The 24,235-nt window shown below is 49.7% G+C and overlaps 1 protein-coding gene across 1 annotated transcript in view; it reads left to right on the top strand.

The window, feature by feature from the left end:
* LOC142217880 (histone-lysine N-methyltransferase SETMAR) overlaps window positions 1-24,235 on the top strand; it is a 26,356-nt gene extending 2,121 nt beyond the window's left edge. The window contains exons 2-3 of the mRNA XM_075286202.1: window positions 17,274-17,397; window positions 23,148-24,235. Coding sequence (XP_075142303.1) covers window positions 17,274-17,397; window positions 23,148-23,909 — 886 coding nt within the window. The 3' untranslated portion in view covers window positions 23,910-24,235. The remainder of the gene's footprint in view (window positions 1-17,273; window positions 17,398-23,147) is intronic.

The following is a 24,235-nucleotide window of genomic DNA, read 5'->3' as shown; positions in this document are numbered from 1 at the left end:
CCCCCCCCCCCCCCCCCGCTGACACAGGCAGCCATATTGAACACAAGCAGCGGAGTAGTGATGTCACTCAGGCGTGATGTCATCAGTTTCTAGAGAAAAGCCATGTTATCGTAACTCCTGAATGACTTCATAAACTGTGTCCCTATGACAACTCCTCCTGTCAGTGCAATGGCTGTGTCTGCTGCATGCGTAGACGACAGGTGCTCTCCATAGACTTCATCCTGACGAGCGGCTGCTTGGACCAGTCTCATTTCTTCGCCACATTAAGGCTTTTTGATAACATTGAGACCTCAGGAAGAAAATTTACCTTCACCGATCCAATGGCGGCGGCGGCGGCGGCCGCTTGTCACATGACTGTTAGCGCATGTCACCTCCCTTGTTGAAGCACAACGTCATACTATTGCGCTGCGCCTAGTAACACGGTAGAGAGTAGCGTCCAGCTCACCCCGCCCCCGCCATATCTAATGCAGAGTAATTGTATAGCAGATAGACTCACTTTATTCTGTACTATAAGACGTTTTCTAAAATAAACCGTTTTTCACACTGCGTGGCGTACAGTCTTGTCATGGGCTCAACGACGTCTACAACTGTAGGGGAACCACAAGTCCCAGTATGCCCTGATAGCCGATTGCTGAGAGTTGTAGTTCCATCAGTTAGGGAGCGCTCAGTTACAAACATGACCACTAGGTGGCGATGTCATAGGCAGTGGACGATGAAGTGCTAGAGTCTCCAGAATGAGTAAATCAGGTTGTATCTTTTCTTCTACAGACAGCGCCACCACTGTCCACAGGTTGTGTAGGGTATTGCAGCTTTATTTATTTTAAAAGAAGGGGCTGCAATACCAGACACAACCCATAGACAGGTGTGGCGCTGTTTCAGACATGCTTTCTTCTAATCTTGGGGAAACCCCTTTAAGAAACACAACAGATTCTCCTCTCTGTGACAAGATTCACGGCCTGTAATCTCTACTGGGATTATCCTGAAGAATAAAAAGTGAGAATTAAACAGGTTGTGCGGCGGCTGCTCCCAGTATTCCCAGTCCGGGGTGTCGGCGTGCGGGGAGCTGCTGGACCGGGCGGGGGCTGAGTCTGGACATGAGACGGCTCTATCCGAAGTGTTTCATTAACAAGTAAGACCCAAAGGAAGAAAGTGAAAAAATACATGTCCAAACTGGTGTATCTAAGCCTGTCAGGTCTGCTACAGTCTGCTGAGCAGTGTATCTAAGCCTGTCAGGTCTGCTACAGTCTGCTGAGCAGTGTATCTAAGCCTGTCAGGTCTGCTACAGTCTGCTGAGCAGTGTATCTAAGCCTGTCAGGTCTGCTACAGTCTGCTGAGCAGTGTATCTAAGCCTGTCAGGTCTGCTACAGTCTGCTGAGCAGTGTATCTAAGCCTGTCAGGTCTGCTACAGTCTGCTGAGCAGTGTATCTAAGCCTGTCAGGTCTGCTACAGTCTGCTGAGCAGTGTATTTAAGCCTGTCAGGTCTGCTACAGTCTGCTGTGCGGTGTATCTAATCCTATCCTGTGTGATACTGCTGAGCTGTGTATCTAATCCCCATCATTTGCCCCTGATATTATTTTACCCCTCCAGTACATGGATTGCAGCTCTCGGCCTCGCTGCGGTTTCGTGCCTCGGTCTCGGGGCTGTACCGGCGGCAGATGATCAATACGGAGTAATGTACGAGTTCGCTGCCCAATATGTCTTTGTTCACATTATTGTTTCTCGCTGATCTCAGAAGGTTTTCGCTCCTTTATCTCCCCTGAGGCAATTAGAGCCCCTAATAAAACCAGCGGCCGCCGTCCATCACCGGGAGGAAGCACATACATGGCCAAAATCAGAGCAATGGAGGAGAAGGAAGATGACGGGCACAGATCACACCTGTAACTGCCCTAAAGGGCTTGTCCAGGATTTAATAATTAGGGACTTTCTTGCAAAAATAGCACCACCCCTATCTACAGGTTGTCTGTGGTACTGCAGCTGATCTGCAAAACCAGATACAACCCATCCTTTTGCAGGAAAGCAGCCGTGTCTTATATCCTTTATCACTCCTTTAAGATGGGACATTAAGCGGCAAAGAGGTTTCTTCCAATTGTTGTACTGCCGTCACGGTCCTACAGTAGCCATGCTGAATTCCTCTGCACTGCTGGGGCTCAGCTAGGGCTGTGGACTGGGCCAGCAGCAGATCCTCCAGGGCCCCGGGCTCTAACACAATGATGGCCCAAGACAAGACACCCAAGTTTGTCAATTCTCTAGGACATGTTGGAGGGACCCAGAATCTTTTATCAGGGGCCCAAAGAGCCTCCATTTGACACTGACTGCAGCAGATGATTAGGATGAGAGCAATGATTCTGGTTAGCTCACAGAGCATTGTCTAGACTGGATACAACTGTAACAAACCCTCAGCTGTGAGAAGTGTCAGGTCAAGACTAGAAGCCCAAATCTCTGTTCGGTCCAGAAGGCGGTAGCAACTGGCCGATACATTGTATCAAACTCCTGTTCATACATTGTAACAAACTCCTGCTCATACATTGTATCAAACTCCTGGCTGATACATTGTAACAAACTCCTGGCTGATACATTGTAACAAACTCCTGCTGACATCATCCACAATATTTTATTACATTGTATGACTTGTATCAGGAAGGAGAACTCATGGCCGGAACAGATTGTTCTAGATTTAGAAGAGCGGCGCGTATTTATAGATCTCCAGAGCTCTAGATGTAAATGTGCTCTACTTCACAGATAACCTTATTACTGCATCGCGGCTTATACTCTAGTCACATCCAGAGCTGCACTGAACAGTGTTCTATTATAGTGTGTCTTATACTCCAGTCACATCCAGAGCTGCACTGAACAGTGTTCTATTATAGTGTCTTATACTCCAGTCACATCCAGAGCTGCACTGAACAGTGTTCTATTATAGTGTCTTATACTCCAGTCACATCCAGAGCTGCACTGAACAGTGTTCTATTATAGTGTGTCTTATACTCCAGTCACATCCAGAGCTGCACTGAACAGTGTTCTATTATAGTGTGTCTTATACTCCAGTCACATCCAGAGCTGCACTGAACAGTGTTCTATTATAGTGTGTCTTATACTCCAGTCACATCCAGAGCTTCACTGAACAGTGTTCTATTATAGTGTGTCTTATACTCCAGTCACATCCAGAGCTGCACTGAACAGTGTTCTATTATAGTGTCTTATACTCCAGTCACATCCAGAGCTTCACTGAACAGTGTTCTATTATAGTGTGTCTTATACTCCAGTCACATCCAGAGCTGCAGTGAATATTGACATCACATTTTATTACTGGAGTCACATCCACAGCTGTGGTCACTATTCTGCTGAGACATCATGGCTTATACTCCAATCACATCAAGAGCTGCAGAATATACTCCAGCTTTTAGGCTACTCTGTACTGAACATGCTTTGTTGTATGATAGGAGAACAAGATTGTGACTGCAGCTTGGGATGTAGCTAGAGTAGAAGACACGATTTAACTCTGGATCAGTAGATACTTAACTTACCTTGTTGTGATCCAGATCTCTGCTTGCAGTCAGTGAATGATTAATCTCACAGCTGAGGGTTTGTTACAATTCTTCTGCACAATCCTCTGTGAGATAAGCAGCCTGGACTCCAGATTGATGAAGTCACCTGCACTGATACATTGTAACAACAGGCAGGAGATTTGTCTGCTGATGTTCAGCTCACAGAACATTGTCTAGACTGATACATTGTAACAAACCCTCAGCTGTGAGGAGTGTGATGTCACGGCCTCTACATGTAAATAACTGATTAGTGGGGATTGACCTCTGGGACCCTCATGTTGCTGATTTCTTCTGCATAGTGGCGCCCCCTCAGCCAACTGGTTGTGCAGAGGAAGTGCAGGCCAGTGGTGTTTAGCATTGGGTTAATAGGAGGCGCCCCCTACAGCGAGGCCCCCCGTCATGGCGGCGTCATTAATCATCAGACTTTACTCTCTCAGCCAAATTCTGTAATTAGACAAACGAGGTCTCGATGGTGAAATCTCGCAGCAGTTTATTAGTCCTAAACTGAATGTGAATTGTGCAAATCTCCAGACAGCGCCTGTGCGGGAAGTCGGGGGTCTCGTCTCCTGCTCGCTGCGGGGGGAATGTGTTGCCTGGAAACGGCCTTAAAAATGGCATTAAAGCAAATGTTTACACAATAAAGAGATAGGAGCGCTCCACACACACCGCAAGCTGCACCGATCCGACATCTGCAGCCAGACATGGGGTACGATAGATAAACCAGCCGGGGAGACCCCAAAACCTGAGGAAGGAGAAATGTAGTGGTCTGGGGTCTGCAGGGCAAGGTGATAGAAAAGATTACTATATGTAGAGAAGAGGCCTATTCCGATACTCTAGTCACAGCCAGAGCTGCGCTCACAGAATGACGACACTACTACTGGTGAGAGTGGTGATAGTAGTGATGGTGGTAGTGATAGAAGTAGTAGTGATGATGATGATGATGATGATGATGATGATGATGATGATGCCGGTCCTCTCCTCCTCTTCTTCCCGGAGACGGCGGTATTTTTAGCTGCGGTTATTGATTCCGGGATATTAGCCACATTAGGAATGCAATTAAAATGAAAACAAATAATGAGCGGAGTAATTACCCATGAAGCTTCAGAGAAACAGTAACAGCTCCCCCTGCTGGAGACATGTGACCATACCGCTATAATGTCACCGCGACCGCCAGGAGGGACAGAGCAACACAATACACAGCTAACTCCACTACATCTGTATACTGCCTGGTGCAAACCCATCATGCACTACAACACACCGTATACTGTGCAGCCAAATATACAACATGACAGAACCAACAGACAGCAGAACTCTGAATACAGCTCTGGATGTCACTGTAGTGCTAGACACAAGAAAGGTAACAGCAGTTTTATCATAAGTAATCTGGTGTTACATAGGACTGCCGGTGACATCTACTACATTACATAGGACTGCCGGTGACATCTACTACATGACATAGGACTGCCGGTGACATCTACTACATTACATAGGACTGCCGGTGACATCTACTACATTACCGGTATATAGAGAGTTATCACTGTGTTATCTGTAGTGTTACATAGGACTGCCGGTGACATCTACTACATTACCTGTATATAGAGAGTTATCACTGTGTTATCTGTAGTGTTACATAGGACTGCCGGTGACATCTACTACATTACCTGTATATAGAGAGTTATCACTGTGTTATCTGTGGTGTTACATAGGACTGCCGGTCACATCTACTACATTACCTGTATATAGAGAGTTATCACTGTGTTATCTGTAGTGTTACATAGGACTGCCGGTGACATCTACTACATTACCTGTATATAGAGAGTTATCACTGTGTTATCTGTGGTGTTACATAGGACTGCCGGTGACATCTACTACATTACCTGTACTCAGAGAGTTATCACTGTGTTATCTGTGTGTTACATAGGACTGCCGGTGACATCTACTACATTACATAGGACTGCCGGTGACATCTAGTACATTACCGGTATATAGAGAGTTATCACTGTGTTATCTGTGGTGTTACATAGGACTGCCGGTGGCATCTACTACATTACCTGTATATAGAGAGTTATCACTGTGTTATCTGTGGTGTTACATAGGACTGCCGGTGGCATCTACTACATTACCTGTATATAGAGAGTTATCACTGTGTTATCTGTGTGTTACATAGGACTGCCGGTGACATCTGCTACATTACATAGGACTGCCGGTGACATCTACTACATTACCTGTATATAGAGAGTTATCACTGTGTTATCTGTGTGTTACATAGGACTGCCGGTGACATCTACTACATTACATAGGACTGCCGGTGACATCTACTACATTACATAGGACTGCCAGTGACATCTCCTACATTACATAGGCCTGCCGGTGACATCTAGTACATTACCGGTATATAGAGAGTTATCACTGTGTTACCTGTGGTGTTACATAGGACTGCCGGTGACATCTACTACATTACATAGGACTGCCGGTGACATCTACTACATTACATAGGACTGCCAGTGACATCTCCTACATTACATAGGACTGCCGGTGACATCTAGTACATTACCTGTATATAGAGAGTTATCACTGTGTTATCTGTAGTGTTACATAGGACTGCCGGTGACATCTACTACATTACCTGTATATAGAGAGATATCACTGTGTTATCTGTGGTGTTACATAGGACTGCCGGTGACATCTAGTACATTGCCTGTATATAGAGAGTTATCACTGTGTTATCTGTGGTGTTACATGGGACTGCCGGTGACATCTACTACATTACCTGTATATAGAGAGTTATCACTGTGTTATCTGTAGTGTTACATAGGACTGCCGGTGACATCTACTACATTACCTGTATATAGAGAGATATCACTGTGTTATCTGTGGTGTTACATAGGACTGCCGGTGACATCTACTACATTACCTGTATATAGAGAGTTATCACTGTGTTATCTGTAGTGTTACATAGGACTGCCGGTGACATCTACTACATTACCTGTATATAGAGAGTTATCACTGTGTTATCTGTAGTGTTACATAGGACTGCCGGTGACATCTAGTACATTGCCTGTATATAGAGAGTTATCACTGTGTTATCTGTGGTGTTACATGGGACTGCCGGTGACATCTCCTACATTATCTGTACTAAGAGACACACTCGGCTCTGCTCCATCTGTTACTTCTTATCCCTCAGGACACATTTTCTTTGTCCTCTTTCTTTTCTGACATTGCCACAATCCCGTCTGACTGATATCAGGGGGCGGCCGCTTGCTGTGGGGTAGATAAGACACCTGTGAATGGAGTTCTGTTATCTCTGAATGTTCTGGGTATATTTGTGAATGTCATTGGATGTCCTGGAGGCGGAGCCACAATGTATCATGTGACAGCACTAATATGATAACACCTGATACATTGTAACAATCTCCTAGTCCTTGTACATTTGTTACATTGTATATTATATGACATGACTTGGTGCTATAGATTGGGGCCCCTTCTCTGGTACAGATTTGGGGGGACAGAGGATGGACCGCCCCATAAACTGAGATGTCTTGAATTGATGACCCTGCTCTACAGAATCTACTACAACCCTCATTATTCCGCAGGAGCTGCATTGACATTATGTAGTCGTTGGGGCCCTCAGCAGGACATTTTAGGGCCCTTCCTCTGATCTTCAGACCAAGTGCTCCCTGTCCACCTACCTCATAGACAGGTAAGTATCAGTCCCATCATTTCAGCACCTGGACAGCGACCAGAGATTACTCCAAGGCGCCCCTACCTGGACACAGCTATGGTCGGTGACTCCAGCCCAGCTGCATTGTCACCCCTATATATGCCACCTCTGCATGCCTTACATCTGCTACTTCTGCACCCCTATATATGTGACATCTGCACCCCCTACACCTGCTACCTCTGCACCCCCTACATCTGCTACCTTTGAACCCCCTAGGTCTGTAACCCTTGCACCATCTCTATATGCCACCTCTGCATGCCTTACATCTGCTACCTCTGCACCCCCTACAGTTACACCCTTTGGTCGTGGGCACTGACACTACATCCTCTTCCCCAGCACTGGCAGGGTTACTCCTGGGCCAGATCGATGGCTCCTTCCATGGTCCAGCAGTGATGTGCTGCTGGCACAGATGAGATGGCGCTACATGCTGACAGAGCTCCTCACTACACATCCGCAGCGCCAGGAAGGATTCTGCTGCGGCAGCTCTGGAGTCATGAACTTTGCTGCGCCATAAACTTTTTATATGCACTTAGCAGAGAGGAGAGAGTGTTAGGGGGTCAGTGCAGGGTCAGTCAGCGCCTGTTCGCCTGCCAGGCATGGTACATTACTGCGTATTAGCACCTGGTGCAGAATACAGGAGGGGATCACTTACCTAGCAATCCCCTAACACAGATATCATCCAATCTCCCCAACTGCGGCTGATAACAGGGAGCAACAGCCTGCACTCACCTGTACTGAAAGTGGAAAGATCACCGTTATCCTTACAGTCTTCTTAAAGGGGTTGCCCATGAAATCTGCAAATACTTTGTTCCTTCAAGACTTTTAGGAGGCAAATCCAGGGGTTCCAATCTTGCCCCCCCCCCCCCCCCCCTGCACCCTTCCCCCTCCTCTCCTGTGTACTGTGGGGCTGGAAGACTATAGTAAAACCAATCCTCATAGCACAGGTAAGGAGCCGTGACCACGAGAGAGGAGGCGGGGGGGGGGGGGGGGGGGCCGGGGGCCAATCCCAATCACATGACCCAAGCTCAGAAACCCTGAGGAACCCCAGAGGAACAAAATATTCACAGATATCCCTTTAAGACTGTAATATTAGTTATAAGGATTGTGTTAGGCCGTGACAATTGTAACAAACTCTCAGCTGTTTAAAGTATCAGCCTTGTAGTCGTTCATTACATTTATACATTTATGTCCCGGCCCCGAAAATAAAACCACCATAATGGGGCCGCTCTGAGTGCAGGATGTAAATGCCATCACTATGGTCCGACCTCTGGGCCCCCCGTGAGCCCGAGACGACTTGTTTATTTAGATGTGAACAACAGCGCCCCTGACTACCTGGTCATGTAGGGAACAGCAGCCGACCCCATAGACTTCACTGAGGCTGTGCTTCACATCTCCTGTACAATGAGCTATGGGGGCGCCACTGTGCAGGAAAAACATGGAGAGCCAATGGCACGTCCTCTGTATAGTCAGGGTCACCAGCGGTCCCAGAGGTCAGACCTCCCCCAATATAAAGTGATGCCATATATAACTAGAAGCTAGAAATACCCCTCACTAATAGAAGACTGGACTATCCCTTTAAGAACATGTCACATCTATAGAAGCCAAACAAAGAGACAAGATCAGTTACAAAGTATCAAAAGAGAAAGAGTTACCATGGAAACCGAATGCCGCAAAGCAGACAAATGCAACAATCACTCAGGGCAGAAGGGTCAGTGCGGGGAACGCCAACCTCTACTGCCATCTCATGGTGACAACAGGGAACTACAGGGAATGTCCAAAAACTGCTCCCCAGAGATTATATCAGTCACATATTATATTAATATCTATTGAGATTGTATTCTCCTGTCCTACAGTCGGCCTCTCCCCTCCTGACATGGCTGATAACAGATAGTAATAGATTGTATTCCCCTGTCCTACAGTCGGCCTCTCCTCTCCTGACATGGCTGATAACAGATAGTAATAGATTGTATTCCCCTGTCCTACAGTCGGCCTCTCCCCTCCTGACATGGCTGATAACAGATAGTAATAGATTGTATTCCCCTGTCCTACAGTCGGCCTCTCCTCTCCTGACATGGCTGATAACAGATAGTAATAGATTGTATTCTCCTGTCCTACAGTCGGCCTCTCCTCTCCTGACATGGCTGATAACAGATAGTAATAGATTGTATTCTCCTGTCCTACAGTCGGCCTCTCCTCTCCTGACATGGCTGATAACAGATAGTAATAGATTGTATTCCCCTGTCCTACAGTCGGCCTCTCCCCTCCTGACATGGCTGATAACAGATAGTAATAGATTGTATTCCCCTGTCCTACAGTCGGCCTCTCCCCTCCTGACATGGCTGATAACAGATAGTAATAGATTGTATTCCCCTGTCCTACAGTCGGCCTCTCCCCTCCTGACATGGCTGATAACAGATAGTAATAGATTGTATTCCCCTGTCCTACAGTTGGCCTCTCCCCCCCTGACATGGCTGATAACAGATAGTAATAGATTGTATTCCCCTGTCCTACAGTCGGCCTCTCCTCTCCTGACATGGCTGATAACAGATAGTAATAGATTGTATTCCCCTGTCCTACAGTCGGCCTCTCCTGACATGGCTGATAACAGATAGTAATAGATTGTATTCCCCTGTCCTACAGTCGGCCTCTCCTCTCCTGACATGGCTGATAACAGATAGTAATAGATTGTATTCCCCTGTCCTACAGTCGGCCTCTCCTCTCCTGACATGGCTGATAACAGATAGTAATAGATTGTATTCTCCTGTCCTACAGTTGGCCTCTCCCCCCCTGACATGGCTGATAACAGATAGTAATAGATTGTATTCCCCTGTCCTACAGTCGGCCTCTCCTGACATGGCTGATAACAGATAGTAATAGATTGTATTCCCCAGTCCTACAGTCGGCCTCTCCTGACATGGCTGATAACAGATAGTAATAGATTGTATTCCCCTGTCCTACAGTCGGCCTCTCCTGACATGGCTGATAACAGATAGTAATAGATTGTATTCCCCTGTCCTACAGTCGGCCTCTCCCCTCCTGACATGGCTGATAACAGATAGTAATAGATTGTATTCCCCTGTCCTACAGTCGGCCTCTCCCCTCCTGACATGGCTGATAACAGATAGTAATAGATTGTATTCCCCTGTCCTACAGTCGGCCTCTCCTCTCCTGACATGGCTGATAACAGATAGTAATAGATTGTATTCCCCTGTCCTACAGTCGGCCTCTCCTCTCCTGACATGGCTGATAACAGATAGTAATAGATTGTATTCCCCTGTCCTACAGTTGGCCTCTCCCCCCCTGACATGGCTGATAACAGATAGTAATAGATTGTATTCCCCTGTCCTACAGTCGGCCTCTCCTGACATGGCTGATAACAGATAGTAATAGATTGTATTCCCCTGTCCTACAGTCGGCCTCTCCTCTCCTGACATGGCTGATAACAGATAGTAATAGATTGTATTCCCCTGTCCTACAGTCGGCCTCTCCTCTCCTGACATGGCTGATAACAGATAGTAATAGATTGTATTCTCCTGTCCTACAGTCGGCCTCTCCTCTCCTGACATGGCTGATAACAGATAGTAATAGATTGTATTCCTCTGTCCTACAGTCGGCCTCTCCCCTCCTGACATGGCTGATAACAGATAGTAATAGATTGTATTCCCCTGTCCTACAGTCGGCCTCTCCTGACATGGCTGATAACAGATAGTAATAGATTGTATTCTCCTGTCCTACAGTCGGCCTCTCCTCTCCTGACATGGCTGATAACAGATAGTAATAGATTGTATTCCCCTGTCCTACAGTCGGCCTCTCCTCTCCTGACATGGCTGATAACAGATAGTAATAGATTGTATTCTCCTGTCCTACAGTCGGCCTCTCCTCTCCTGACATGGCTGATAACAGATAGTAATAGATTGTATTCCCCTGTCCTACAGTCGGCCTCTCCTCTCCTGACATGGCTGATAACAGATAGTAATAGATTGTATTCTCCTGTCCTACAGTCGGCCTCTCCTGACATGGCTGATAACAGATAGTAATAGATTGTATTCCCCTGTCCTACAGTCGGCCTCTCCTGACATGGCTGATAACAGATAGTAATAGATTGTATTCCCCTGTCCTACAGTCGGCCTCTCCTCTCCTGACATGGCTGATAACAGATAGTAATAGATTGTATTCTCCTGTCCTACAGTCGGCCTCTCCTCTCCTGACATGGCTGATAACAGATAGTAATAGATTGTATTCCCTGTCCTACAGTCGGCCTCTCCTCTCCTGACATGGCTGATAACAGATAGTAATAGATTGTATTCCCCTGTCCTACAGTCGGCCTCTCCTGACATGGCTGATAACAGATAGTAATAGATTGTATTCCCCAGTCCTACAGTCGGCCTCTCCTGACATGGCTGATAACAGATAGTAATAGATTGTATTCCCCTGTCCTACAGTCGGCCTCTCCTGACATGGCTGATAACAGATAGTAATAGATTGTATTCCCCTGTCCTACAGTCGGCCTCTCCTCTCCTGACATGGCTGATAACAGATAGTAATAGATTGTATTCTCCTGTCCTACAGTCGGCCTCTCCTCTCCTGACATGGCTGATAACAGATAGTAATAGATTGTATTCCCTGTCCTACAGTCGGCCTCTCCTCTCCTGACATGGCTGATAACAGATAGTAATAGATTGTATTCCCCTGTCCTACAGTCGGCCTCTCCTCTCCTGACATGGCTGATAACAGATAGTAATAGATTGTATTCCCCTGTCCTACAGTCGGCCTCTCCTCTCCTGACATGGCTGATAACAGATAGTAATAGATTGTATTCCTCTGTCCTACAGTCGGCCTCTCCCCTCCTGACATGGCTGATAACAGATAGTAATAGATTGTATTCCCCTGTCCTATAGTCGGCCTCTCCTCTCCTGACATGGCTGATAACAGATAGTAATAGATTGTATTCCCCTGTCCTACAGTCGGCCTCTCCCCTCCTGACATGGCTGATAACAGATAGTAATAGATTGTATTCCCCTGTCCTACAGTCGGCCTCTCCTCTCCTGACATGGCTGATAACAGATAGTAATAGATTGTATTCCCCTGTCCTACAGTCGGCCTCTCCTCTCCTGACATGGCTGATAACAGATAGTAATAGATTGTATTCCCCTGTCCTACAGTCGGCCTCTCCTCTCCTGACATGGCTGATAACAGATAGTAATAGATTGTATTCTCCTGTCCTACAGTCGGCCTCTCTTCTCCTGACATGGCTGATAACAGATAGTAATAGATTGTATTCCCCTGTCCTACAGTCGGCCTCTCCTCTCCTGACATGGCTGATAACAGATAGTAATAGATTGTATTCCCTTGTCCTACAGTCGGCCTCTCCTCTCCTGACATGGCTGATAACAGATAGTAATAGATTGTATTCTCCTGTCCTACAGTCGGCCTCTCCTGACATGGCTGATAACAGATAGTAATAGATTGTATTCCCTGTCCTACAGTCGGCCTCTCCTCTCCTGACATGGCTGATAACAGATAGTAATAGATTGTATTCCCCTGTCCTACAGTCGGCCTCTCCTCTCCTGACATGGCTGATAACAGATAGTAATAGATTGTATTCCCCTGTCCTACAGTCGGCCTCTCCTCTCCTGACATGGCTGATAACAGATAGTAATAGATTGTATTCCTCTGTCCTACAGTCGGCCTCTCCCCTCCTGACATGGCTGATAACAGATAGTAATAGATTGTATTCCCCTGTCCTATAGTCGGCCTCTCCTCTCCTGACATGGCTGATAACAGATAGTAATAGATTGTATTCCCCTGTCCTACAGTCAGCCTCTCCCCTCCTGACATGGCTGATAACAGATAGTAATAGATTGTATTCCCCTGTCCTACAGTCGGCCTCTCCTGACATGGCTGATAACAGATAGCAATAGATTGTATTCTCCTGTCCTACAGTCGGCCTCTCCTGACATGGCTGATAACAGATAGTAATAGATTGTATTCCCCTGTCCTACAGTCGGCCTCTCCTCTCCTGACATGGCTGATAACAGATAGTAATTGATTGTATTCTCCTGTCCTACAGTCGGCCTCTCTTCTCCTGACATGGCTGATAACAGATAGTAATAGATTGTATTCCCCTGTCCTACAGTCGGCCTCTCCTCTCCTGACATGGCTGATAACAGATAGTAATAGATTGTATTCCCTTGTCCTACAGTCGGCCTCTCCTCTCCTGACATGGCTGATAACAGATAGTAATAGATTGTATTCCCCTGTCCTACAGTCGGCCTCTCCTGACATGGCTGATAACAGATAGTAATAGATTGTATTCTCCTGTCCTACAGTCGGCCTCTCCTCTCCTGACATGGCTGATAACAGATAGTAATAGATTGTATTCCCCTGTCCTACAGTCGGCCTCTCCTCTCCTGACATGGCTGATAACAGATAGTAATAGATTGTATTCCCCTGTCCTACAGTCGGCCTCTCCTCTCCTGACATGGCTGATAACAGATAGTAATTGATTGTATTCCCCTGTCCTACAGTCGGCCTCTCCTCTCCTGACATGGCTGATAACAGATAGTAATAGATTGTATTCCCCTGTCCTACAGTCGGCCTCTCCTCTCCTGACATGGCTGATAACAGATAGTAATAGATTGTATTCCCCTGTCCTACAGTCGGCCTCTCCTCTCCTGACATGGCTGATAACAGATAGTAATAGATTGTATTCCCCTGTCCTACAGTTGGCCTCTCCTCTCCTGACATGGCTGATAACAGATAGTAATAGATTGTATTCCCCTGTCCTACAGTCGGCCTCTCCTCTCCTGACATGGCTGATAACAGATAGTAATAGATTGTATTCCCCTGTCCTACAGTTGGCCTCTCCTCTCCTGACATGGCTGATAACAGATAGTAATAGATTGTATTCCCCTGTCCTACAGTCGGCCTCTCCTCTCCTGACATGGCTGATAACAGATAGTAATAGATTGTATTCCCCTGTCCTACAGTCGGCCTCTCCTGACATGGCTGATAACAGATAGTAATAGATTGTATTCCCCTGTCCTACAGTCGGCCTCTCCCCTCCTGACATGGCTGATAACAGATAGTAATAGATTGTATTCCCCTGTCCTACAGTCGGCCTCTCCTCTCCTGACATGGCTGATAACAGATAGTAATAGATTGTATTCCCCTGTCCTACAGTCGGCCTCTCCTGACATGGCTGATAACAGATAGTAATAGATTGTATTCTCCTGTCCTACAGTCGGCCTCTCCTGACATGGCTGATAACAGATAGTAATAGATTGTATTCCCCTGTCCTACAGTCGGCCTCTCCTCTCCTGACATGGCTGATAACAGATAGTAATAGATTGTATTCCCCTGTCCTACAGTCGGCCTCTCCCCTCCTGACATGGCTGATAACAGATAGTAATAGATTGTATTCCCCTGTCCTACAGTCGGCCTCTCCCCTCCTGACATGGCTGATAACAGATAGTAATAGATTGTATTCCCCTGTCCTACAGTCGGCCTCTCCTCTCCTGACATGGCTGATAACAGATAGTAATAGATTGTATTCCCCTGTCCTACAGTCGGCCTCTCCTGACATGGCTGATAACAGATAGTAATAGATTGTATTCTCCTGTCCTACAGTCGGCCTCTCCTGACATGGCTGATAACAGATAGTAATAGATTGTATTCCTCTGTCCTACAGTCGGCCTCTCCCCTCCTGACATGGCTGATAACAGATAGTAATAGATTGTATTCCCCTGTCCTATAGTCGGCCTCTCCTCTCCTGACATGGCTGATAACAGATAGTAATAGATTGTATTCCCCTGTCCTACAGTCAGCCTCTCCCCTCCTGACATGGCTGATAACAGATAGTAATAGATTGTATTCCCCTGTCCTACAGTCGGCCTCTCCTGACATGGCTGATAACAGATAGTAATAGATTGTATTCTCCTGTCCTACAGTCGGCCTCTCCTCTCCTGACATGGCTGATAACAGATAGTAATAGATTGTATTCTCCTGTCCTACAGTCGGCCTCTCCTGACATGGCTGATAACAGATAGTAATAGATTGTATTCCCCTGTCCTACAGTCGGCCTCTCCTGACATGGCTGATAACAGATAGTAATAGATTGTATTCCCCTGTCCTACAGTCGGCCTCTCCTGACATGGCTGATAACAGATAGTAATAGATTGTATTCCTCTGTCCTACAGTCGGCCTCTCCTCTCCTGACATGGCTGATAACAGATAGTAATTGATTGTATTCTCCTGTCCTACAGTCGGCCTCTCCTCTCCTGACATGGCTGATAACAGATAGTAATAGATTGTATTCCCCTGTCCTACAGTCGGCCTCTCCTCTCCTGACATGGCTGATAACAGATAGTAATAGATTGTATTCCCCTGTCCTACAGTCGGCCTCTCCTGACATGGCTGATAACAGATAGTAATAGATTGTATTCCCCTGTCCTACAGTCGGCCTCTCCTCTCCTGACATGGCTGATAACAGATAGTAATAGATTGTATTCCCCTGTCCTACAGTCGGCCTCTCCCCTCCTGACATGGCTGATAACAGATAGTAATAGATTGTATTCCCCTGTCCTACAGTCGGCCTCTCCTCTCCTGACATGGCTGATAACAGATAGTAATAGATTGTATTCCCCTGTCCTACAGTCGGCCTCTCCTCTCCTGACATGGCTGATAACAGATAGTAATAGATTGTATTCCCCTGTCCTACAGTCGGCCTCTCCTGACATGGCTGATAACAGATAGTAATAGATTGTATTCTCCTGTCCTACAGTCGGCCTCTCCTCTCCTGACATGGCTGATAACAGATAGTAATAGATTGTATTCCCCTGTCCTACAGTCGGCCTCTCCTCTCCTGACATGGCTGATAACAGATAGTAATAGATTGTATTCCCCTGTCCTACAGTCGGCCTCTCCTCTCCTGACATGGCTGATAACAGATAGTAATAGATTGTATTCCCCTGTCCTACAGTCGGCCTCTCCTCTCCTGACATGGCTGATAACAGATAGTAATAGATTGTATTCCCCTGTCCTACAGTCGGCCTCTCCTCTCCTGACATGGCTGATAACAGATAGTAATAGATTGTATTCCCCTGTCCTACAGTCGGCCTCTCCTCTCCTGACATGGCTGATAACAGATAGTAATAGATTGTATTCCCTTGTCCTACAGTCGGCCTCTCCTCTCCTGACATGGCTGATAACAGATAGTAATAGATTGTATTCCCTTGTCCTACAGTCGGCCTCTCCTCTCCTGACATGGCTGATAACAGATAGTAATAGATTGTATTCCCCTGTCCTACAGTCGGCCTCTCCTCTCCTGACATGGCTGATAACAGATAGTAATAGATTGTATTCCCCTGTCCTACAGTCGGCCTCTCCTCTCCTGACATGGCTGATAACAGATAGTAATAGATTGTATTCCCCTGTCCTACAGTCGGCCTCTCCTCTCCTGACATGGCTGATAACAGATAGTAATAGATTGTATTCTCCTGTCCTACAGTCGGCCTCTCCTCTCCTGACATGGCTGATAACAGATAGTAATAGATTGTATTCTCCTGTCCTACAGTCGGCCTCTCCTCTCCTGACATGGCTGATAACAGATAGTAATAGATTGTATTCCCCCTGTCCTACAGTCGGCCTCTCCTCTCCTGACATGGCTGATAACAGATAGTAATAGATTGTATTCCCCTGTCCTACAGTCGGCCTCTCCTCTCCTGACATGACTGATAACAGATAGTAATAGATTGTATTCCCCTGTCCTACAGTCGGCCTCTCCCCTCCTGACATGACTGATGACAGATAGTAATAGATTGTATTCCCCTGTCCTACAGTCGGCCTCTCTGTACTGCTGTGACCTCCTCTCTATGCTCTTTGTACAGGACATGTAGCACAGCTCGGTGCAGTCTATTCCCCTCTGTAGTTCTGCCTTGTGTGGCTCCCCCTGCTGGCTGTCACGTAGTATCAGATCACCGCCATGTAATTCCTCTTCTCCCCGCTAGATGGCGCCAGAGACCGCAGACTCCCGGAAGTGCCGCTGTCATGGAGCCCCGGGATGTGTGTGCGGGAGCCGAGGCCCGGCCGGTGCCGGTGTGCGGGGTCTGGGGGCAGCTGCCGGCCTTCCAGGTGAGGAGGAGGAGCACAGCCTGCTGGGACTTGTAGTTCTCCCCGGGTGTCACCTGCAGTTATTGTAGATGAAAGCCAATCGTAGTGTTAGTGCAGAGTGACGTCATAACGGAATTACATGACCTCATTGTGCGGCTTATTACTCTCTGTGCAGACACCTGAACCCCTATAACATCAAGGCCAACTACAGAGCCCCCCCCCTAACAAGTATCAGCTACAGAGCCCCCCCATAACAAGTATCAGCTACAGAGCCCCCCCATAACAAGTATCAGCTACAGAGCCCCCATCAGCTACAGCCCCCCATAACAAGTATCAGCTACAGAGCCCCCCCATAACAAGTATCAGCTACAGAGCCCCCCCCCCCATAACAAGTATCAGCTACAGAGCCCCCCCCCCCCCCCCCCCCCCTAACAAGTATCAGCTACAGAGCCCCCCCCCCCCCCCCCCCCCCCCCCCATAACAAGTATCAGCTACAGAGCCCCCCCCCATAACAAGTATCGGCTACAGAGCCCCCCCCCATAACAAGTATCAGCTACAGAGCCCCCCCCATAACAAGTATCGGCTACAGAGCCCCCCCCATAACAAGTATCAGCTACAGAGCCCCCCCCCCCCCATAACAAGTATCAGCTACAGAGCCCCCCCATAACAAGTATCGGCTACAGAGCCCCCCCCCCCCCATAACAAGTATCAGCTACAGAGCCCCCCCATAACAAGTATCGGCTACAGAGCCCCCCCCCATAACAAGTATCGGCTACAGAGCCCCCCCCATAACAAGTATCGGCTACAGAGCCCCCCCCCCCCTAACAAGTATCGGCTACAGAGCCCCCCCCCCTAACAAGTATCGGCTACAGAGCCCCCCCCCCCCCTAACAAGTATCGGCTACAGAGCCCCCCCCCCCCTAACAAGTATCAGCTACAGAGCCCCCCCATAACAAGTATCGGCTACAGAGCCCCCCCATAACAAGTATCGGCTACAGAGCCCCCCCCCCCCCATAACAAGTATCAGCTACAGAGCCCCCCCCCCCCCCATAACAAGTATCGGCTACAGAGCCCCCCCCATAACAAGTATCGGCTACAGAGCCCCCCCCCCATAACAAGTATCGGCTACAGAGCCCCCCCCCCCCTAACAAGTATCGGCTACAGAGCCCCCCCCCCCTAACAAGTATCGGCTACAGAGCCCCCCCATAACAAGTATCGGCTACAGAGCCCCCCCATAACAAGTATCGGCTACAGAGCCCCCCCATAACAAGTATCAGCTACAGAGCCCCCCCCCCCATAACAAGTATCAGCTACAGAGCCCCCCCATAACAAGTATCGGCTACAGAGTCCCCCCCATAACAAGTATCAGCTACAGAGCCCCCCCCCCCCCCATAACAAGTATCGGCTACAGAGCCCCCCCATAACAAGTATCGGCTACAGAGCCCCCCCATAACAAGTATCGGCTACAGAGCCCCCCCCCCCCCTAACAAGTATCAGCTACAGAGCCCCCCCATAACAAGTATCGGCTACAGAGCCCCCCCATAACAAGTATCGGCTACAGAGCCCCCCCATAACAAGTATCGGCTACAGAGCCCCCCCATAACAAGTATCGGCTACAGAGCCCCCCCATAACAAGTATCGGCTACAGAGCCCCCCCATAACAAGTATCGTCTACAGAGCCCCCCCCCCCATAACAAGTATCGGCTACAGAGCCCCCCCATAACAAGTATCGGCTACAGAGCCCCCCCATAACAAGTATCAGCTACAGAGCCCCCCCCCCCCATAACAAGTATCGGCTACAGAGCCCCCCCATAACAAGTATCGGCTACAGAGCCCCCCCATAACAAGTATCAGCTACAGAGCCCCCCCCCCCCCCATAACAAGTATCGGCTACAGAGCCCCCCCCATAACAAGTATCGGCTACAGAGCCCCCCCCCCCATAACAAGTATCGGCTACAGAGCCCCCCCCATAACAAGTATCGGCTACAGAGCCCCCCCCCCCATAACAAGTATCGGCTACAGAGCCCCCCCCCCCCTAACAAGTATCGGCTACAGAGCCCCCCCCCCCCCTAACAAGTATCGGCTACAGAGCCCCCCCATAACAAGTATCAGCTACAGAGCCCCCCCATAACAAGTATCGGCTACAGAGCCCCCCCATAACAAGTATCGGCTACAGAGCCCCCCCATAACAAGTATCGGCTACAGAGCCCCCCATAACAAGTATCAGCTACAGAGCCCCCCCCCCCCCTAACAAGTATCAGCTACAGAGCCCCCCCCCCCCCCCCATAACAAGTATCAGCTACAGAGCCCCCCCATAACAAGTATCGGCTACAGAGCCCCCCCATAACAAGTATCGGCTACAGAGCCCCCCCCCCCCCCTAACAAGTATCAGCTACAGAGCCCCCCCCATAACAAGTATCGGCTACAGAGCCCCCCCATAACAAGTATCGGCTACAGAGCCCCCCCATAACAAGTATCGGCTACAGAGCCCCCCCATAACAAGTATCGGCTACAGAGCCCCCCCATAACAAGTATCAGCTACAGAGCCCCCCCCCCCCATAACAAGTATCAGCTACAGAGCCCCCCCATAACAAGTATCGGCTACAGAGTCCCCCCCATAACAAGTATCAGCTACAGAGCCCCCCCCCCCCCCCATAACAAGTATCGGCTACAGAGCCCCCCCATAACAAGTATCGGCTACAGAGCCCCCCCATAACAAGTATCGGCTACAGAGCCCCCCCCCCCCCCTAACAAGTATCAGCTACAGAGCCCCCCCATAACAAGTATCGGCTACAGAGCCCCCCCATAACAAGTATCGGCTACAGAGCCCCCCCATAACAAGTATCGGCTACAGAGCCCCCCCATAACAAGTATCAGCTACAGAGCCCCCCCCCCCCATAACAAGTATCAGCTACAGAGCCCCCCCATAACAAGTATCGGCTACAGAGTCCCCCCCATAACAAGTATCAGCTACAGAGCCCCCCCCCCCCCCATAACAAGTATCGGCTACAGAGCCCCCCCATAACAAGTATCGGCTACAGAGCCCCCCCATAACAAGTATCGGCTACAGAGCCCCCCCCCCCCTAACAAGTATCAGCTACAGAGCCCCCCCATAACAAGTATCGGCTACAGAGCCCCCCCATAACAAGTATCGGCTACAGAGCCCCCCCATAACAAGTATCGGCTACAGAGCCCCCCCATAACAAGTATCGGCTACAGAGCCCCCCCATAACAAGTATCGTCTACAGAGCCCCCCCCCCCATAACAAGTATCGGCTACAGAGCCCCCCCATAACAAGTATCGGCTACAGAGCCCCCCCCATAACAAGTATCGGCTACAGAGCCCCCCCATAACAAGTATCAGCTACAGAGCCCCCCATAACAAGTATCGGCTACAGAGCCCCCCCCATAACAAGTATCGGCTACAGAGCCCCCCATAACAAGTATCGGCTACAGAGCCCCCCCATAACAAGTATCGGCTACAGAGCCCCCCCATAACAAGTATCGGCTACAGAGCCCCCCCATAACAAGTATCGGCTACAGAGCCCCCCCATAACAAGTATCAGCTACAGAGCCCCCCCCCCCCCCATAACAAGTATCGGCTACAGAGCCCCCCCATAACAAGTATCGGCTACAGAGCCCCCCCATAACAAGTATCAGCTACAGAGCCCCCCCCCCCCCATAACAAGTATCGGCTACAGAGCCCCCCCCCCCTAACAAGTATCGGCTACAGAGCCCCCCCCCCCTAACAAGTATCGGCTACAGAGCCCCCCATAACAAGTATCGGCTACAGAGCCCCCCCATAACAAGTATCGGCTACAGAGCCCCCCCATAACAAGTATCGGCTACAGAGCCCCCCCATAACAAGTATCGGCTACAGAGCCCCCCCATAACAAGTATCGGCTACAGAGCCCCCCCATAACAAGTATCGGCTACAGAGCCCCCCCATAACAAGTATCAGCTACAGAGCCCCCCCCCCCCCCCCATAACAAGTATCAGCTACAGAGCCCCCCCCCCCCCCCCATAACAAGTATCGGCTACAGAGCCCCCCCCATAACAAGTATCGGCTACAGAGCCCCCCCCCCCATAACAAGTATCGGCTACAGAGCCCCCCCCCCCTAACAAGTATCGGCTACAGAGCCCCCCCCCCCCCTAACAAGTATCGGCTACAGAGCCCCCCCATAACAAGTATCAGCTACAGAGCCCCCCCATAACAAGTATCAGCTACAGAGCCCCCCCATAACAAGTATCGGCTACAGAGCCCCCCCATAACAAGTATCGGCTACAGAGCCCCCCCATAACAAGTATCAGCTACAGAGCCCCCCCCCCCCTAACAAGTATCAGCTACAGAGCCCCCCCCCCCCCCCATAACAAGTATCAGCTACAGAGCCCCCCCCCCCCCCATAACAAGTATCGGCTACAGAGCCCCCCCATAACAAGTATCGGCTACAGAGCCCCCCCATAACAAGTATCGGCTACAGAGCCCCCCCCCCCCCTAACAAGTATCAGCTACAGAGCCCCCCCATAACAAGTATCGGCTACAGAGCCCCCCCATAACAAGTATCGGCTACAGAGCCCCCCCATAACAAGTATCGGCTGCAGAGCCCCCCCCGCTCTCAGTGTGAATACGGCCCATGTTGGCTCCTCCCCCTGCGCCGGTTGATGTGATCGCTTTCGCACATTGATCCGGTGACTCACGGCCGTTGAGCGCTGACTGCGGAGACAGATCCGGAGATAATTACAAGGTCTGGTGGAGGCGCCGGCGAGCGGTACACATTAACCCTTCACCGGCCGCCTCCGCTTCTCTCTAATAAGGGGGGGGGTCCCCGATACCATATAGGGCGACGGCTGTGGGGTGGAATGTGCAGGGCGAGATCCGTACAAGAAGCCATTGTCTACATAACGTGACTGGAGGGGACGGCGGCGGCAGCAGCAGCGCCCCCACAACCCCACCCAGGTATAGGATAGTCTGCCCCAGTATAACCAGTACACCCCCCACCTGACCTGATCCTGCTCACAGCTGAGGCTTCGCTACAATCGTCTCCAGTCTGGCAGTATATAAATACGGTATATAGAGATCTCTCTCCAGCTGGAGGTTTGTAACAATGTATCAGTTCCTGTAACAAGCTCTGGATACAAATGTAACAATCCTCAGCCATGAGCAGCGGCGCCTCAGGTACACGAGGAAGTTTTAGGGCTCCTCATAGCACATTGTAGGGTTTTCCCGGCTTATAAGATTGATGACCCATCCTTCTATGCTTTGGATTGGCAGGAGTCTGACACACAGACCCCCCTCTGGTCTATGTAGCACAGCGCCGTACATCAGAGAGTGGCTGTGCCTGGTACTGCAGCCCATCCCTGATCACTTGAATGGTACTGAGCTCCAAACACGCCATGTGACCGATGAACGTGATGTCACATGACCCTGGTGTAAGACCCCCAGCAATATTTGATTGCTCTCCTATGCAAAGTTTAGGTCGTCAATCGTGAAAGCCCCCCAACCCCCTTTCTGACGTGTAGAGCGCCAGTGGTCGGGGCGTGGTGATGTCACCGCTCCATGTGCAACCAGAGCAGCAAAGGTGACGGCGGCCGAGAAGAGGGCAGGACGCAGGGAGTGACGGTCTTATTTCTTACACATTCCCCACTGTCTGATCCTGGACAATCCCTTTAACAACGCTGAATGAAATGGGTGTGGCCATGACAACCTCTGGCTATATGGTAATGTGGGCCAGTCACTGTATATATAATCTCTCTCTCTCTCTCTCTCTCACAGTATACGGCTGACCTGGTGGCCGGTCCGGGGGCAGAGCTGGACCCAAGTGAAGTCACCATCCAGGGCTGCGAGTGCCGGGGGCCGCGCTGCGTGCCGGGGGAGTGTGCCTGCCTACCTCATGGCGACAATTACCTTCACCGCCGGTTACGCAGCGCCCAGAAGCCCGTCCTGGAATGTAACGTCTTGTGCCGCTGCGGGGACTCTTGTGCCAACCGAGAAACCCAGCAAGGACTTCCGTTTCAGCTGCAGCTGTGTCAGGTGCCGGGGAAGGGTTGGGGGGTCCGTGCCCAGGAGACCATCCCCAGCGGGCGCTTTGTTTGTGAGTACGCGGGCGAGGTCCTGGGTCCGGAGGAGGCACGGCGCAGGATACGGGCGCAGGACCCAGATGCCAGTAACTATATCATTGCTGTACGTGAGCACCTGCACAGCGGCCACGTTCTGGAGACGGTCGTAGACCCCACCCATATCGGAAACATAGGGAGGTTTCTGAACCATTCCTGCCAGCCGAATCTGGTGATGGTGCCGGTCCGCACCCACTCCATGGTGCCCAGGCTCGCACTGTTCGCTGCCCAGGATATACGGGCGGGGGAGGAGTTGTGTTATGACTATTCAGGAGTGGCCTTTAATTTTACCCCCGGTGGAGAGACGCAAAGTCGGGGCAAGGAAGGCGACGTACGCCAGCGCAAGAGGTGTCTGTGCGGCACTGCCCCCTGCAGCGGGTATCTGCCCTTCGATGTCACACTCTATAGAGCAGAGACATAATCTCTAACCAGTCTCATCTGATCCCCAATACACCTGAAATATCTGCCCAAATTGGTGCTGGTTGTATAGAAATCTCCGTGTGTGTGGGCAGTGCCAGATCCAATTCAGGTGAGACATCCGGCCGCTGCCAGGAGGGGGCGTAGTGGACGGTTACTATAACTGCTATTCATTACAGGTCACTGGCTCCAAGGGGGTCATAGCAGGGGGACCCCAATATAAGTGTTTTATGGGAAAATCCGGAACATCGGAGTGTACAATGCACTGAGTGGTAAAAATCCGCCCTGACAACCCCCGAGGCAAAGAAATGTCACCGCGGAGAAGGGTTG

Source organism: Leptodactylus fuscus, chromosome 9 (assembly GCF_031893055.1).
Source record: "Leptodactylus fuscus isolate aLepFus1 chromosome 9, aLepFus1.hap2, whole genome shotgun sequence".
NCBI lineage: Eukaryota > Metazoa > Chordata > Amphibia > Anura > Leptodactylidae > Leptodactylus > Leptodactylus fuscus.
Note: the sequence above shows the minus strand (reverse complement) of the source record. Positions and strands in the feature narration are given on the sequence as shown.